General features: G+C 47.0%; 1 protein-coding gene across 1 annotated transcript in view; it reads left to right on the plus strand.

Annotated features, from left to right (window-relative positions):
- LOC311327370 (importin subunit alpha-4-like) overlaps positions 1 to 14,556 on the plus strand; it is a 58,689-nt gene extending 44,133 nt beyond the window's left edge. The window contains exons 11-17 of the mRNA XM_084460410.1: positions 266 to 397; positions 929 to 1,057; positions 2,944 to 3,048; positions 7,021 to 7,092; positions 9,799 to 9,961; positions 11,940 to 12,034; positions 12,495 to 14,556. Of these exons, the coding sequence (XP_084316536.1) occupies positions 266 to 397; positions 929 to 1,057; positions 2,944 to 3,048; positions 7,021 to 7,092; positions 9,799 to 9,961; positions 11,940 to 12,034; positions 12,495 to 12,596 (798 nt within the window). The 3' untranslated portion in view covers positions 12,597 to 14,556. The remainder of the gene's footprint in view (positions 1 to 265; positions 398 to 928; positions 1,058 to 2,943; positions 3,049 to 7,020; positions 7,093 to 9,798; positions 9,962 to 11,939; positions 12,035 to 12,494) is intronic.
- Positions 14,557 to 16,804: the final 2,248 nt, after the last annotated feature.

Below are 16,804 nucleotides of genomic sequence, written 5' to 3' on the forward strand. Positions count from 1 at the left end.
GGCCTACTATCACACACACACACACACACACACACACATGCTCCAGGCCTACTATCACTACCATCATGCACCAAACAACTTCCCCACCACGCGCTATTGGCCCAGCGCTGAACCCTGACCCCTGACCCCTCCTCCTGCTGTGCCGTGGTCCGATCCTAGTGGACACGCCGGTAATAATGGGGGTCAGCATCACAATGCGTCGTCAATGGCGTTTCCTGCTGACGCTCAACAGATTTGTGTTGTTGTTGTCGTTGTGTGCGGTCAGATCCTGGTGGACACGGTGTGGGCTCTGTCCTACCTGACGGACGGCGGGAACGAGCAGATCCAGATGGTCATCGACTCGGGGGTGGTGCCCTACCTCGTCCCCCTGCTTAGCCACCAGGAGGTCAAAGTTCAGGTGGGGAAAACAGACGGGCGCGCACACACAGACACACACACGTCATCTGAAGGGTGTGGCCATACCTAGTGTGTGTGTGTGTGCAGCAGAAATGACTACTGCTAGACTCACAAGTCAGTCTCTAAACGTTGACACACTGAAGACATTCGTTCGTTGCTAAAAGTGGGTGGAAACAATTTGAGGAAAAAAAAAACCCCCCTGCATTGCAGAACCAGTCCGGCGTCTTTAGGGCGGCCCTTCCTAACGGAGCGGGGAAAGTTTGGATTCTCTACTCCGTCATAGGGTCCTTCACCCTATTGGAGATGTAGGCGGTGATTCTGGTTGGTAGCGTTGGTTTTCGCCGCTGTTCTAGCAAGGATTTTCAACGCAGAAGTCTCCGGACTTTCGGCGGTGTCGCGAGACTACCCTCGAGCTAAGAACACGGGCGTGTCTCTGTCAATTCTTGTCACGTCGCCGCCGGCCCTACGCCACACGCTTGTGACTTTCCTGCGCTGCGGCCGCACTGACTTCCCGCGATGTCATTTCCTGCAGACGGCGGCCCTGAGGGCGGTGGGGAACATCGTGACGGGGACGGACGAGCAGACGCAGGTGGTCCTCAACTGTGACGTCCTCTCCCACTTCCCCAGTCTGCTCACACACCCCAAGGAGAAGATCAACAAGGTACACACACACTCACACACCCCAAGGAGAAGATCAACAAGGTACACACACACTCACACACACCCCAAGGAGAAGATCAACAAGGTACACACACACTCACACATCCCAGAGAAGATCAACAAGGTACACACACACACACACACACACACACACACACCCCAAAGAAGATCAACAAGGTACACAAACACTCACACACCCCAAAGAGAAGATTAACAAGGTACACACACTCACACATCCCAGAGAAGATCAACAAGGTACACACACACACACTCACACACCCCAAGGAGAAGATCAACAAGGTACACACACACTCACACACCCCAAAGAGAAGATCAACAAGGTACACACACACACACACACCCCAAAGAGAAGATCAACAAGGTACACACACACTCACACACCCCAAGGAGAAGATCAACAAGGTACACACACACTCACACACCCCAAGGAGAAGATCAACAAGGTACACACACACTCACACACACACACATCCCAGAGAAGATCAACAAGGTACACACACACTCACCCACCCCAAGGAGAAGATCAACAAGGTACACACACACACACACATCCCAGAGAAGATCAACAAGGTACACACACACTCACACACCCCAAGGAGAAGATCAACAAGGTACACACACACACACTCACACACCCCAAGGAGAAGATCAACAAGGTACACACACACTCACACACCCCAAGGAGAAGATCAACAAGGTACACACACTCACACACCAGAGAAGATCAACAAGGTACACACACTCACACACCCCAAGGAGAAGATCAACAAGGTACACACACACTCACACACCCCAAGGAGAAGATCAACAAGGTACACACACACTCATACACTCCCCTAGTCACATTCCTATAGTAACCCAAAACATATATATACACCCACCCACCCACACGTTCATAACAAGCATCACTCGAATGATTCCAGGCTACTCTGGCGATGATGCTGTGTGTGTTTAGGGGTGTAACAATACACTAATCCCACGATACACGATATTGGGTTGACGATAACAATACGATACTGTTCACACCAATAGTGCATTTCTCCACATTTCTACTCCAATACACTGTGAATTTAGATCTTAACTGTTGTAATATCATGGATAGGCCTAGAGACAAAAGATGTTTGTTACCAGTGTTGTGTAGCCAGCGTTCACTGCTATACAATAAACATATCACGATATTGTTTTCACCTTGACGATACGTATTGTGACGTTTAGGGCTGTAGGATTGTATCGATACAACAATGTATCGCGGTACGTAGTCTGTATCTGTATCGATCTTTCAGCCCGGAGTATCGATACAGCCGGGCGCTGTAAAATTAAAAAAAAAAAAAAAAATATTTACATTTTTAAATCCAGTTTAAAAAGCATATTCTACAATATTAAGTTAAAAAAGCATACATATGAATAACTTTGAAAAACCATAAATACTACAATGTTGACAGTTTAAAAAGCATGGATATCAAATGTAAAATATTTATTAGCTAGCTCTCTGTCCAGTCATTGAGTTTGAGTTATCTATATAGTGCATTTGAGCCATTCAGTTTTCAGTCTTGAACACTGAAAATCTTTCAGTAAATGATGTGTGTATCGCAATACGTATCGTATCGTATTGTATCGTGACCTCTGTATCGTGATACGTATCGAATCGTGACCTGTGTATCGTGATGCGTATCGTATCGCGAAATCCAAGATGATATACAGCCCTAGTGACGTTTCTGTATGGCGATATATTGTGGCACGATACATTGTTCCACCCCTAGTTTGCGGCCCTGCTGATGTGGTCCGTGGTGTGCGTGTGTGGGTCTCAGCTGAGCGGCCTCCTGTGTGTGTGTGTGTGTGTGTGTGTGTGTCCCTCCCCGCCACTAGGAGGCGGTGTGGTTCCTGTCCAACATTACAGCCGGCAACCAGCAGCAGGTGCAGGCGGTCATCGACGCGGGCCTGCTGCCCATGATCATCCAGCAGCTGGCTAAGGTATGCCTCCACCTTCATCTCTCTCTCTTTCTTTTTCTTTCTCTTTCTCTCTCTCTCTCTCTTTCTCTCTCTCTAATGCCGGGCTCAGACTACAGGATTTTTTGGGCCGATTTATCCCCGATTCACCCCTCCTGGCAATCGGAGGAGAAATCTGGTCTGGAACGTTGGTCGGGGCCGATGATCGGTCCGGATGATCTTGTAATGTGAGGGGTTTACAGATCCAATCTTATCCCTCCCGATCGGCTCGCAGACCCATCGGGGCGGCCCCGATAATATCAAACATGTTTGATATTTAAGATTATTACGTCCCTACTTTACAAGTGAGACGGCGAGACCAGTGGTTCGTTGCTCCCTCGGGCACGATAAGATCCTGTAGTGTGTGATGAGCCGTTATTTTCAAATCTTGCTGTGTGCGCTTGTTTGAGATGCGCAAGAAGAATAACTGTTAAGATTCTCCTGATGTGCGTGATGTAACCCGATTTCAAAATTGGTTAGGATTTTAAATATCATGTAGTGTGAGACCGGCATAAGGTATACCTCCATCTCTCTCTGGACGCTCTCTCTCTCTCTGAATCCCCCCCCCTCTCTGGATCTCTTTTCCTCTCTCTCTCTCTCTCCCTCCCTCCCTCTCTCTCTAGGGCTGTGTTCTGAATCGCATACTCCCATACTATATGGTACAGTCCGTCTGCACACCAAAAAGGGATGCGGTAGGTCCCAATACATAGTATGCCACATGCATTATGGCAAAAATACCAGGATGTCCTACTACATCCGGCCGTATTTCGCAGTATGCAAGCCAGCAGGCTTTTCCGGCTATTCTGACCCACAATCCTGTGCGCAGCGGAAATTACGTCACGTGCGACTCGCTGTGGGCGAATGCTTTGTGGATTCAAATTTCATGGCGCAATGTTATGACAAGATAGTCCCACCCCGCCTCTCTCTCTCTGACTGCGTTCCGAATCGCATACTTCTACTTTTTACTACCAGTACGTAATTTCCGCTGTGCATAGGATTGTGGCTTGCATACTGCAAAATACGACCGAATGTAGTAGGACATCCTGGTATTTTTGCCATACTGCATGTGGCATACTGTATATTGGGACATAATACATCCCTTTTTGGAGTACAGTACTATACTGACTACTATATAGTATGGAAGTATGCGATTCAGAACGCAGCCTGGATCTCCCTCCCTACCCCGATATATCTCTCTGGATCTCTCTCTCCTTCTCCCTCCCTCCCTCTACCTCCATCTCTTCCTCCCTCTCTCCCTCCCTCCCTGAAACCGCATGCTCGTGTGCCCTCTGCGGTTTGATCGCTTGCCGGCGTATAACACGGTTTCACTTCCTGTCTATGGAGGACCAAACCTGTCAAAATTAAAAAATAAATACATAAATAAATGACTCAACAAATGACCAATAAATAAATGAATGAATAAATATGCACAAAAATAAATAAATCAATGCAGTAATGTGTAAATACATACATTCAATTTGATATAAATGTATCCTATTATATATTTATTTATTGTTTGATTCATTATTTCTTGCATTTATTTCCATATTCTTTTATTATGCCTCCGCCAGGCGATTATGGTTTCGGGTTGTCCGTCCGTACGTCCGATGTTTGTTAATGCAATATCTCGGGAACACATTGACGGAATTTCTTCCCCTTTGCTACAAATGTTCAATGGCATTCAAGGATCAACTGCTTAGAACGTGGGGGTGAAAGGTCAAGGGTCACTGTGACCTCACAAAAGGCATTTTTGGCCTAGTGAACACGATATCTCAGGAACGGCTTGACAGAATGTGTTCATATTTGGCCAAAATGTCCAGTTGGACTGAATGATGAACTGATTAGATTTTGGTGGTCAAAGTTCAAGGTCACTGTGACCTCACAAAATGTGTTTTTGGCCTGATGAACACATTATCTCAAGAAAGGCTTAACGGAATTTGTTCATATTTGGGTAAAATGTCCAGTTGGACTTAATTGGATTAGATTTTGTAACCATTGTTGACTTTCGTTGTCTTTTATTATTGTCCTTATTCAGCTCTGCGTTGTGTTTTGATTTCAATAAAAGACGGCCCCCGATCTCTTACAATACCACACAGTCCAGTGTCCCTTTTCCAGGGTTATTTTAAATGAATCTCTCCAACACGGGATTTGAGCCACAATCAAAAGCTGTTTTATTACAGAAGGTTATAGCATCCAAAAGACGATGGCGTCTAGTCTAATGTTCAGCTGACCTGTGTATGGCTGTCTAACCCAAATCAAATCATCTGAGCTCGAACAAGGTTCTTATGGTTCGGGGGCGTTCCCCCCCCCCCCTCCCCTTCCCGATCACACTGGTCTGGGCTGGTCTCTCCTGTGGCTTATGGCCTTGTAGTCGAGATAACCGGCCGATGGTTCGGCGCCCAGGTCTCTATCTCTAACCACAACAATTGCTGCTGTCCACAGAATGTACCAACCGTGGAATGTCACCCTTATCTCATATGTCTATGGAAGGGAGACACAGTTTCTTACAGAAAACTCGAGCAGACAGCCACACTCAGGGGTCAACATCATAATTAGAAACGGCTAACAGGATCAGGTTAAACCACGACATTTCTCTGAAAACAATCATTTTCATCACGATGTATGGTCAGCTTATCGAAATAAGTCCCGACATCCTCGTTTGTGGAGATCGCTGGCCAGGGTCTGTTTTCCCACTTTCATTTTTACCCTCTCTCGATTGGACACCTACACCTAAATTCGCCTGGAATCTGCATGGAATATAAAATAGCCTCGCAGTCCATTTCATGCAAATTAGCGTTTGGACGTGGGAGGCCCTCTTGAAACTGAGAAACCAAAGACTTGGGGAAGTGAAAAGTCATTACTGTTTTCGGAGGGCACGAAAGCGCGTGGTCGTCTCTGGTGAGACAGACGGCGTCCTCTCTGGTGGGACAGACGTCCTCTCTGATGAGACAGACGTCCTCTCTGATGAGACGGACGTGGTCCTCTCTGATGAGACAGACGTGGTCCTCTCTGGTGAGACAGACGTGGTCCTCTCTGATGAGACAGACGTGGTCCTCTCTGGTGAGACAGACGTGGTCCTCTCTGGTGAGACAGACGTGGTCCTCTCTGGTGAGACAGACGTGGTCCTCTCTGGTGAGACAGACGTGGTCCTCTCTGGTGAGACGGACGTGGTCCTCTCTGGTGAGACAGACGTGGTCCTCTCTGGTGAGACAGACGTGGTCCTCTCTGGTGAGACAGACGTGGTCCTCTCTGGTGAGACAGACGTGGTCCTCTCTGGTGAGACAGACGTGGTCCTCTCTGATGAGACAGACGTGGTCCTCTCTGATGAGACAGACGTGGTCCTCTCTGGTGAGACAGACGTGGTCCTCTCTGGTGAGACGGACGTGGTCCTCTCTGGTGAGACGGACGTGGTCCTCTCTGGTGAGACGGACGTGGTCCTCTCTGGTGAGACAGACGTGGTCCTCTCTGGTGAGACAGACGTGGTCGTCTCTGGTGAGACAGACGTGGTCGTCTCTGGTGAGACAGACGTGGTCCTCTGGTGAGACGGACGTGGTCCTCTCTGATGAGACAGACGTGGTCGTCTCTGGTGAGACAGACGTGGTCCTCTCTGGTGAGACAGATGTGGTCGTCTCTGGTGAGACAGACGTGGTCCTCTCTGATGAGACGGACGTGGTCCTCTCTGGTGAGACGGACGTGGTCGTCTCTGATGAGACGGACGTGGTCCTCTCTGGTGAGACGGACGTGGTCCTCTCTGGTGAGACAGACGTGGTCCTCTCTGATGAGACAGACGTGGTCCTCTCTGGTGAGACAGACGTGGTCGTCTCTGGTGAGACAGACGTGGTCCTCTCTGGTGAGACAGACGTGGTCCTCTCTGATGAGACAGACGTGGTCGTCTCTGGTGAAACATCCCCAGACAGGATAATCATCTGCTGTTAATCTGTCCTCTCCTGTCCTCAGGGTGACTTCGGCACGCAGAAGGAGGCCGCCTGGGCCATCAGCAACCTGACCATCAGCGGAAGGAAAGATCAGGTAAGTTGGATCACCAAGGTTCCTCTAACATCTTAAAGATCAGGTAGCTGGTTCACCAAGGTTCCTCTAGCATCTTAGAGATCAGGTAGCTGGTTCACCAAGGTTCCTCTAACATCTTAAAGATCAGGTAGCTGGTTCACCAAGGTTCCTCTAACATCTTAGAGATCAGGTAGCTGGTTCACCAAGGTTCCTCTAACATCTTAAAGATCGGGTAGCTGGTTCACCAAGGTTCCTCTTACATCTTAAAGATCAGGTAGCTGGTTCACCAAGGTTCCTCTAACATCTTAAAGATCGGGTAGCTGGTTCACCAAGGTTCCTCTAACATCTTACAGATCAGGTAGCTGGTTCACCGAGGTTCCTCTAACATCTTAAAAGATCAGGTAGCCGGTTCACCAAGGTTCCTCTAACATCTTACAGATCAGGTAGCTGGTTCACCAAGGTTCCTCTAACATCTTAAAGATCAGGTAGCTGGTTCCCCAAGGTTCCTCTAACATCTTACAGATCAGGTAGCTGGTTCACCAAGGTTCCTCTAACATCTTAAAGATCAGGTTCTAACATCTTAAAGATCAGGTAGCTGGTTCCCCAAGGTTCCTCTAACATCTTACAGATCAGGTAGCTGGTTCCCCAAGGTTCCTCTAACATCTTAAAGATCAGGTAGCTGGTTCACCAAGGTTCCTCTAACATCTTACAGATCAGGGAGCTGGTTCACCAAGGTTCCTCTAACATCTTACAGATCAGGTTCTAACATCTCAAAGATCAGGTAGCTGGTTCACCAAGGTTCCTCTAACATCTTAAAGATCAGGGAGCTGGTTCACCAAGGTTCCTCTAACATCTTAAAGATCAGGTAGCCGGTTCACCAAGGTTGTTCTAACATCTTAAAGGATAAGGACACTGAATTTCATGTTTAGCCCTATTCCTGGCTTCCCTGGCATGTATCTGACTAGTACAGGTTAATATTTCTGTTTTGTGCAGTACAGAGTTGAGTGTCAATAACGTCGGTGCGCACACCCTGGCTCGTTGCTAGCTATGGTCACACTCGGAAAAACTCTAAAAAGTATGATATACGTGGATTTAAAGTTCAGGAATTACATGGTTTATGCTTACCAAGCTCTGAAGTCGTCCTGTAAAAACCATAGGTCCTTTCACCTCTGCATTTCGAAACAACAGTAACTTGTAAACAGTACTAATTTCACCGAACATACAACAGCCATCCCTTCACGCTGTAAACCTCTGCGAAATTCGGATTCGGATGAATCTTTTGCGTCTTTTGTTTGAACTTTGCCAGACAACGCAACGCTGTATCACACACAAAGGCCCCCAGAAGGATGCAAACAATATCAAAGCATGCCTGAAAGTACTCAATGAGTGTGGGGAAAACATCCCCAGGTTTGTATCACACTACCTGGATCCACTGGTCGGATTTGGCAATATGGACGTCTCAGCGCTGCTCAGCAGAATGGAGCGGCTAAGCCAGGAAGGCAAGCCCTGGAAGCGCAGGCAGGCGGGAGTGAGAACCTGGAGGCGGCTACTGCAGCTATGGATCGCCGGATGACAGCAATGGAGAAGCTCTGAGGATCACCTGGCTGTGCCCTGGGGTCTGATGGTGCGTCTCGGGAGGGAGAAAAGCAAAGGCCGGCGGCACGCACAGCGGCTCTCCAGTCACCAAGTGCGACTACGAGGGTGAGCCCACAATTGCAATCCCCAGCGTGGACCACAATTGCGGAGAGAGGCAAACCTAAACATGGGAAGCCTCTGATCGCACCCCTGCAGCCCAGTATTCAGACTTGTTTGAAAAGAGAACAGAAGAAAACGGGAATAATTGGTACTGGCACGGAGAGCAACATCCCAGTGATTAAAACCAAGCTGGTGAGTGTGTTTGCGACTAGATTCTCCCCAACTCTTGAAGCGGACACTCTTTGCTCTTATCTAACTGAGAAATTTGACAAAACAGTGACGTGTCGGAAGATTGAGACGACCCGTAATAAATTCGGCTTGTTTCATGTCACTGCAGAATGCAACGAGGTTGCTGATATGTACAATCCACAGCTCTGGCCGGCTGGGATTTATGTCCGTCGGTATTTTGATATCATCATCTCAGTGGAGATGATTGTAGACTTAAGGAAGAAACAAGCCACCCCGCGCACGCACACACACACACACCTTAATATTCTAAATAATCTGGGGATGAGTCTCGTCACACACAGCCTTCACTGGTGAGGGCAGGTGGGTAGCCCGGAGAGGGGTACATTGTCCCCGACTGGCTCTAACCTAAGTGGGTGGAGTCTCACCACCACACCACTATCCACTCCACGGGCCTAAACCATGTAAGCATAAACCATGTAATTCCTGAACTTGAAATCCACGTATATCATACTTTTTAGAGTTTTTCGAGTGTGACCATAGCTAGCAACGAGCCAGGGTGCGCGCACCGACGTTATTGACACTCAACTCTGTACTGCACAAAACAGAAATATTGTAACCTGTACTAGTCAGATACATGCCAGGGGAGCCAGGAATTAGGGCTAAACATGAAATTCAGTGTCCATATCCTTTAAGGCTCCAACAAGCATGTCTGGTCTCAGTTGAAATGCTCCAAAATATATCCACCACGAACAACAACCGATGGAAAAAGAGATCAACGTAAAAATAAAAACAACATGGCAACAATGATGAAGTATTCCGATTGGCTGTCTGTGTCTCCACCAGGTGGAGTACCTGGTGGAGCAGAACGTGATCCCGCCCTTCTGCAGCCTGCTGGCGGTCAAGGACTCCCAGGTGGTCCAGGTGGTGCTGGACGGGCTGAAGAACGTGCTGATCATGGTGGGGGAGGAGGCCGGCACCATCGCCGAGATCATCGAGGAGTGCGGAGGTGAGCGAGAACCTGTTCCTGACCAGCGCCGCGCCATAAAATCCATACAGCAATACATTGAGAGATTTTTCCCACAATACTGTGTTGATTTTCTGTGGTACCGTATCGATACAAAAAAAGAAAGAAATCTTAAGTGTGTATTTATACATGTTGCTGTCAAAGCTGCCACTCTTATGTTGCTATAGCCGACAATTATCAGAACAATATGAACATTCAGTTGAAAGTTTTCCATCCATCACTGGATGAGGAATAAGCACCGCAAAGCGATCAATTCTCACGCAAGCAGGAGCCTGGCTGTGGATTTCTCCGATCCGGTGTTGCGACCCAGTCTCTAGAAATGTTTTGGACGAGTTGCCGACAGTTTGCGCCTCCAGCCAATCTGCGCGCCTGCCTATGGTACTGTAGCCTGACGTGCACCTCGTAGCTAACGTTACCGGCTATAGCAGCCAGTGGAACTGTCGTGTTCAGACGTCTCTAGCTCAAAAAGTATTTATGTCAGCTTAGATATTTAGATGGCTAGAATCAAGACAAATAGACGAACAGTTTGATGTATAATATGTCCCATAATACTTTCTGATGTATTGTATTATGGAGCTATGAACACACAACAAGTCTCCAATGGCACAGGGAAGAGAAACACAGACATCAACGCCGACTCAATCGGCCTTCACTGTGGTAAATCTGGAATCTGGAATGTGATTGGACTAACAAAATGTCAATCATTAAATCCTGTACTGTCCTCCTTTTCGGTAATTTTTCAGCGTTTTGGCCAATCACAAATTAGCATGAAAAAATGGCATCACATTGATAGACCCCCATAAGGGACACATTCCTCCCTTCCATAGATATCTATGGGTCCTCCAGCTGCATGCTATAGATGTCACTGTTGGAGCTTTAGAATTTCAATAATGGGTTTTATCCATAGGGAAAACCTACTTTATGAACAAAACTGAGATAATATTAAATATTATTTATAAATAAATAAAATCATATATTTATATTTTAATCCCTCTCTTCTCTCCAAAAACTGAGGAGGACTGTCCTCCCCTTACTCAATGGACGAGCCTCCTCTGCTTTACATCCACAGAGCGGGGTATCAAATTAAATCAAACTTTATTTGTATAGCACATTTCATACACAGAGGCAACACAATGCTCTTAATGTGCACTTCGTTGTAGAGTATCGCAATGTATCGCAATACATATTGTATCGTGACCTGTATCGTGATACGTATCGCATCATGAGGTCCTTGCCAGTCCCTAGTCCTGACCCTAGTCCTGACCCTAGTCCTGACCCTAGTCCTGACCCTAGTCCTGACCCTAGGCAACTTCCTGCAGCGTCAACAGTGAAGGGCGTCTTCACGTTGCCGCAAAACAGTCGTCTGGTATGTCCCGTCTGCAGTATAACGCTGTTCACGCCAGGTCGCCCTGTCTGTGGCTTGGTGTTGGAGACGAAGATAATAAATGATATTATGGTGCGTTCGTTTGTGGTCGGAGGTGGCAAGTCGCAAGTGGCAAAATACCTACCTCCGACCTGTGTGCATTCGAGCTATATACCATTATATAACAGTTACCTAGTTATATCTATATACCATTATATCACAGTTACCTAGTTATATCTATATACCATTATATCAGTTACCTAGTTATATCTATATACCATTATATCACAGTTACCTAGTTATATCTAGTGCATTCGAGCAACTGGGGGCTGAGAAACATCTGAATTTGCGACGAGGAAGTGCGAGTTCATGTTTTATTTAATAATTCCTAGTAGCAAGTCGCAATTTGCCACCTCCCAGTTATAAACGAACGCACCATTAGATCAGATCACCTTTTATTTCCCACAATGAGGAGAGTCGCTTTGCTGAAGTCAACAACCACATTAGCTGACCGTGGAGGTTTGCCGCAGGGCAGTGCCCCCTATTGGTTGACCTCTGACCTCCATGTGGGCGTGTCCTCCTCCTCCTCCTCCCAAGGTCTGGAGAAGATCGAGAACCTCCAGCAGCACGAGAACGAGGACATCTACAAGCTGGCCTTCGAGATTATCGACCAGTACTTCTCAGGAGATGACGTGAGTCGTTAGTGTCAAAACACACACAGAAAAGGTCGCTCCGGGGGGGGGGGGGTTGGCCCCAGGTCTTGTGAGCTCACATTCTGTTAATCTCCCAAATCAGTCTGGATACTCTCCATAGAGATCCGTTTGTGCCAGATCAAAAGACGATCTTTGAACTGCAAACGGCTACGCCGGGCGGGGTTTAGCGGTAATGAAAGTGAGGAGCCGTTGCTTGAGGAGTGAGGAGTCAGCGCATGATAGACGGCGATAGACAAGACGGTTCATCCGGTCATCATGCCAAGTACCTTTGAAAGTGCCTGCCCCTTTCCAAACAGTTCCCAGTGGAGAGTTCCCGTCAGGTTACCAACTGGTAGTGATGTGTGAAGCTGTTCTGGTCCATTCTGAGGTGGCAGCTGCAGCCCACTGATCCTTGTTTTCTTCCCTCTCCCTCTGCCCCCCCCCCCGCCCCCCCGAGCAGATCGACGAGGACCCCAGTCTGATCCCAGACGCCACTCAGAGTGGAACCTTCAACTTTGACCCCGCCACCAACCTGCAGGCGGCCAAGGAGTTCAAGTTCTGAAGGGGCCCCAATCCGCCGAACCTCTCAGCTGCTCCGCACCCCCCCCGTCTTTACCCACGCCCCGCCCCATCTCGATCACCCGCCACCTCCCCCCCACACCCACACCACCACAGACCAGCTCTGAACACCACAACACCACAGAACCAGGAATGGGAGCTCCGGCAGACTTTATCTCTCCAGATGACGCTGCTTAATGTTCCTCGAGCAGAAAAAACAGCTTCGTCGGCCGTCAGTCTGCAGCTGCCAAAAAGCATCTCTCTCTCTTTAGCACGCTTACACGCACACACTGAAAACACACACACACACACATTTACACAGAAATTTACACTGAAGTCATACAAGCGCATGGACCTCAACTGAGCTCTACCAATCATCTCATCAGCAAAGAAGAGTGTCCCCCCTTTCGTCCGAAGCCAGGGAACTTTTCATTTAGGCTTCTTCTTCTTCTTCTGTGGTGTTCTGCCGGTGGCCGCGCGTCGGGACGCCGCGAGCGAGCCTGGAAGCACGGAGCCCCTCGCGTCGCCCTTTTACGGAACGTTCTCTAAACCTGATTCTAATCGATGACATCGCAAAGGGCTGTGGAACGTGAAGGGTTTGAGAACAGGGGGTTCCGGAACAGAACACTGGAACGTAACGCCCGTAGAACTCCGCCCCCTAACCCCACGCCTACCCAAGGGCTTGTCTCGCCAGGATCTGTGATGTAAAATAAAAATACTGTATGCCGAAGTGGACTGTCAAATTTCAACCGGCCACCACTATTATGTTCTAACATTTTGAACTTTTGGGTGAAAAAAACACAACATTAAATCAATGTAAACGGTGAAATTGATGCAAGGAGAAATTTGTCAAAAAGGAATTCTACTTTGTAGCATTGACTCTAGTAACCTGAAGACACGTAAACATACTGTGAGGGGAAGGGAGGAGAGCGAACGTGGCCGATGGGGACACCCTTCTCACCCTCACATCCTCCTCAGAGAAATTTGGCACAGTCTTCGAAAATGGCCTCCTCTGAACTGTGAAGCCCTTCAAACAAGCCTTAAAACAGCCAGGCTTCAGCTGGGGTTCATTAAGACACCTTCAATCTTACATTGATATTTAATGACTCGAGAACTGGAGGCGGGGGTAGTATTTGGGAGATGCATCGGTAGAGAAAGAGAGACAATGTTTAACACTTGATGATCTGTGGTAAGCCCACGTCAGTCTTATGCACACATCCAGGTCGTCCCTCTGCTTACTGTGTGTGGAAACGCAATGTGAGCTTCAGGAAATCCAACCACGGATGCAGTGGTTCGTCGACCGTACACTTGTTCCATTTTTTTCCCCTCCTGTACTATATGCTACAAATCAAATTATACAATTTAAAAAGTATTCCTACAACTCTTTGGGTCTGTAAAAAAGAGACTGTATTTCACTCATGGACTGGGTCAGTGGAGTTATTGTATTTAGTGTTAAAAGATGAACAGGGAGTTTTTCCGATATGGCGATCGATGACGAGGACGGGATTGGAATCGAGCTTTCCCCGCTCTTGTGGATTATATTTCTTTTCTTTTTTTCTTGGTTGGTCCCCCCCAAGCATTTATTTGTGAAGGGAATCTGAATGGAAAAAGTACATTTGAACTAATGTAGTTATGCTTTTGTTTTGTCTTTTGGCTGATGACTACTGAGAAGGAATGGGGATTTGATTCAAGCAGCCCAGGCCTTTTTGGTCTTGCCATTCACAGTTGCTGACCAGAGGTCTGGACAGGTGTACGTTCCTGGATCTGGGCGTCCAGGCAGAGCCACTTTAAAGAAAGGAATTTCATTGTCTTGTATCGGAAGCTGATACAAGCGTACAGTATGCTCTTTTGCAAGATTTTTACTTGCCGACGAAAACGTATACTAAAGAAGACAAAGCAACAGATAGCATTTTGGCCTCTGATTGTCTTGCTTTTTATAAATTTTAGAATCCATTTCTCTTTAAGGTGGCTCACAAATGTTTCTTTCAACTCTTGTGCATATTAAAGAAAATATTGAGTTGAAATTCACTGATTGTGTCTTTTACTAGTATCAAACAATAGGACTTATGTAACCAATTATGGCACAGTACACTTAATGCTATTCAATACTCACTCCTATTGCACCTATTGTATTTATATTTTGCTACTGATGCACATTGGCTTTAGCGCTAGATTATGCTCTTAGTCACTTGTTTAGAAAGGACATACATTTATGAGTTCTGGCGAGTAGTAGTAGCCTACACTGATTTCATACGTTAAATGCAATTATTGTATTGTAAGTCGCTTTGGATAAAAGCGTCTGCTATGACTAATGTAAAGCTGCTATATTGTCAACCCGCTGTCCAAGGTGCTGGCGTCTCTTTCAGCAGGGTCAGATGATGTGTGTGTGGTGAGCCGAGCCAAGTTCGCCTCCTGGTAAGTCAGGTTCTTGTGTAATTTTTTTGGAGATTAGGAAAACTATATATTTTTGGAAACCTTATAGTGTAACATGTAGAAAATACTTGATGCCATTTTTTCTTTCCTCCAGGCTTGTGAAGTCTCTGATCCAATCTTGCCATTAGCACCCACCAGACCTCTGATCAAGATTAGAGTCGGGAATCTCAGAGTAGCCTGTAATAAATGAAACCATTAAGATGTTAAAAGAAATAAGTCTCAGATAAAATGAACAGTTGTATTTATGGTATTACTGCGAGTAGGCTAGGCCTATATTTCTGGGGCCTCATTCATCATTGAGGTACACCTTTTTTTTCTTTTTTTTTTACACCCCCCCCCACAGCGCGATCTATCAACCAAAAAGGGCGGATATTTAGTCACCTTTTTAGCCTTGTAGGCTAATAGCCCAATTCAGCACAAACATATATCTCAACGCAAGATCGTGTCCTCTAACCGGCTCATTAATGGTCCGATATGGATTTGTTCCCCAAACTGAACCTATGCGCTGTCCCAAACCTTTCTGCGCAATATGTCCTCACACACCTAATGCAGGCACTCCATCAAACGGCAATAGTTGACCAATTAGATCATGTGGACCTGTTTGCTGTTTGGTAAGCATATAAATGACAGTCCTCCTGTGCGTAATGGGAGCCTAAATGAATCCGGTGCTACTCGGCCTACTGGCCGAGATAGAAAGAGGTGACGGCGATGGCGACTGCACCCACATATTGATAAGGGCACCATCAGTGAATGAATACGTCTATGTGAATCGCAAAAATGTGCAAACTACAAATACCCACATCATATGTGACGCTGACATGCTCATCACAAGTGTAGTGGCACGGTGGCCTGGCTCCACGCATGACTCATTCATCCTGGCGCACAGCAGGGTAGGGGCTAGACTGGAGGCAGGCTTGCAGGCCACTGCTCCTTGGTTGGAGGTTCCACCTTATACCAAGCCCTGGTTATTGTCTTTTTACTAGCAACCAATAGTACTTTCACTAGGTATCTGTCCCCTCCTTGTACATCATCCTGTGTTATGTTTGCCAAGATACATATTCACAGCTGAAAAGAATGAGAACCAGTCAAGACTGATAATTTTGTGACCTACAGGCGATAGTGGCTACCACCTGAGGGAGTGGCTGCTGGTCTAACATTATGAAGTGATCATCTGTGTTATCGTTCCCTGTTTTTGGTCCTAAATCAATCATAGCCTACCACAGAATGTTTGGAATGTTTGCTTTCCTCACAGCCAATACAGCATGTCCGTGTAGCCTACGCCAAATACAAGATGCACGAAACGTAGACTACCTAAACTGTAGGAGCCATCAGACAAAGGTAGGCTAGTAGAAACACCTTCCTTAGAGGATTTTTTTTCCTCGCGTGGACCTCACCAACAAGCACATGCACCTCCGTCTCCGAAAAGTTTCTCTTCTTTTTCCGCGCTTTTCCATAAATGTCATTGTCTTGCATTTGCTCCACGCTATCTTTTTATGTCGGTTCCTTCCGGTGAACCACGTTGTGCATTGTCATGGTTTGCACCATATATGGTTGAATTTGGGCGCGTAGAGGGCGGAACACGAGGCGCGTTCACGTCTGCACTCGTCTAGGACACCGTGGGATTTATCATTGAGAAATCGCTACAGCCGCGTGTACGCCATGTTTGATAGATCCGAAAAACGTCAAAATATTCTCGGCGTAGTACCAGGGGGCTGGGGCCTCATTTATCAAAAAGGGTGTAAATTCAGGTGTAAAAGATGGCGTACGCCGAAAACGAGA

Source organism: Borostomias antarcticus (genome assembly GCF_949987555.1).
Source record: "Borostomias antarcticus genome assembly, chromosome: 32".
Classification (NCBI taxonomy): Eukaryota; Metazoa; Chordata; class Actinopteri; order Stomiiformes; family Stomiidae; genus Borostomias; species Borostomias antarcticus.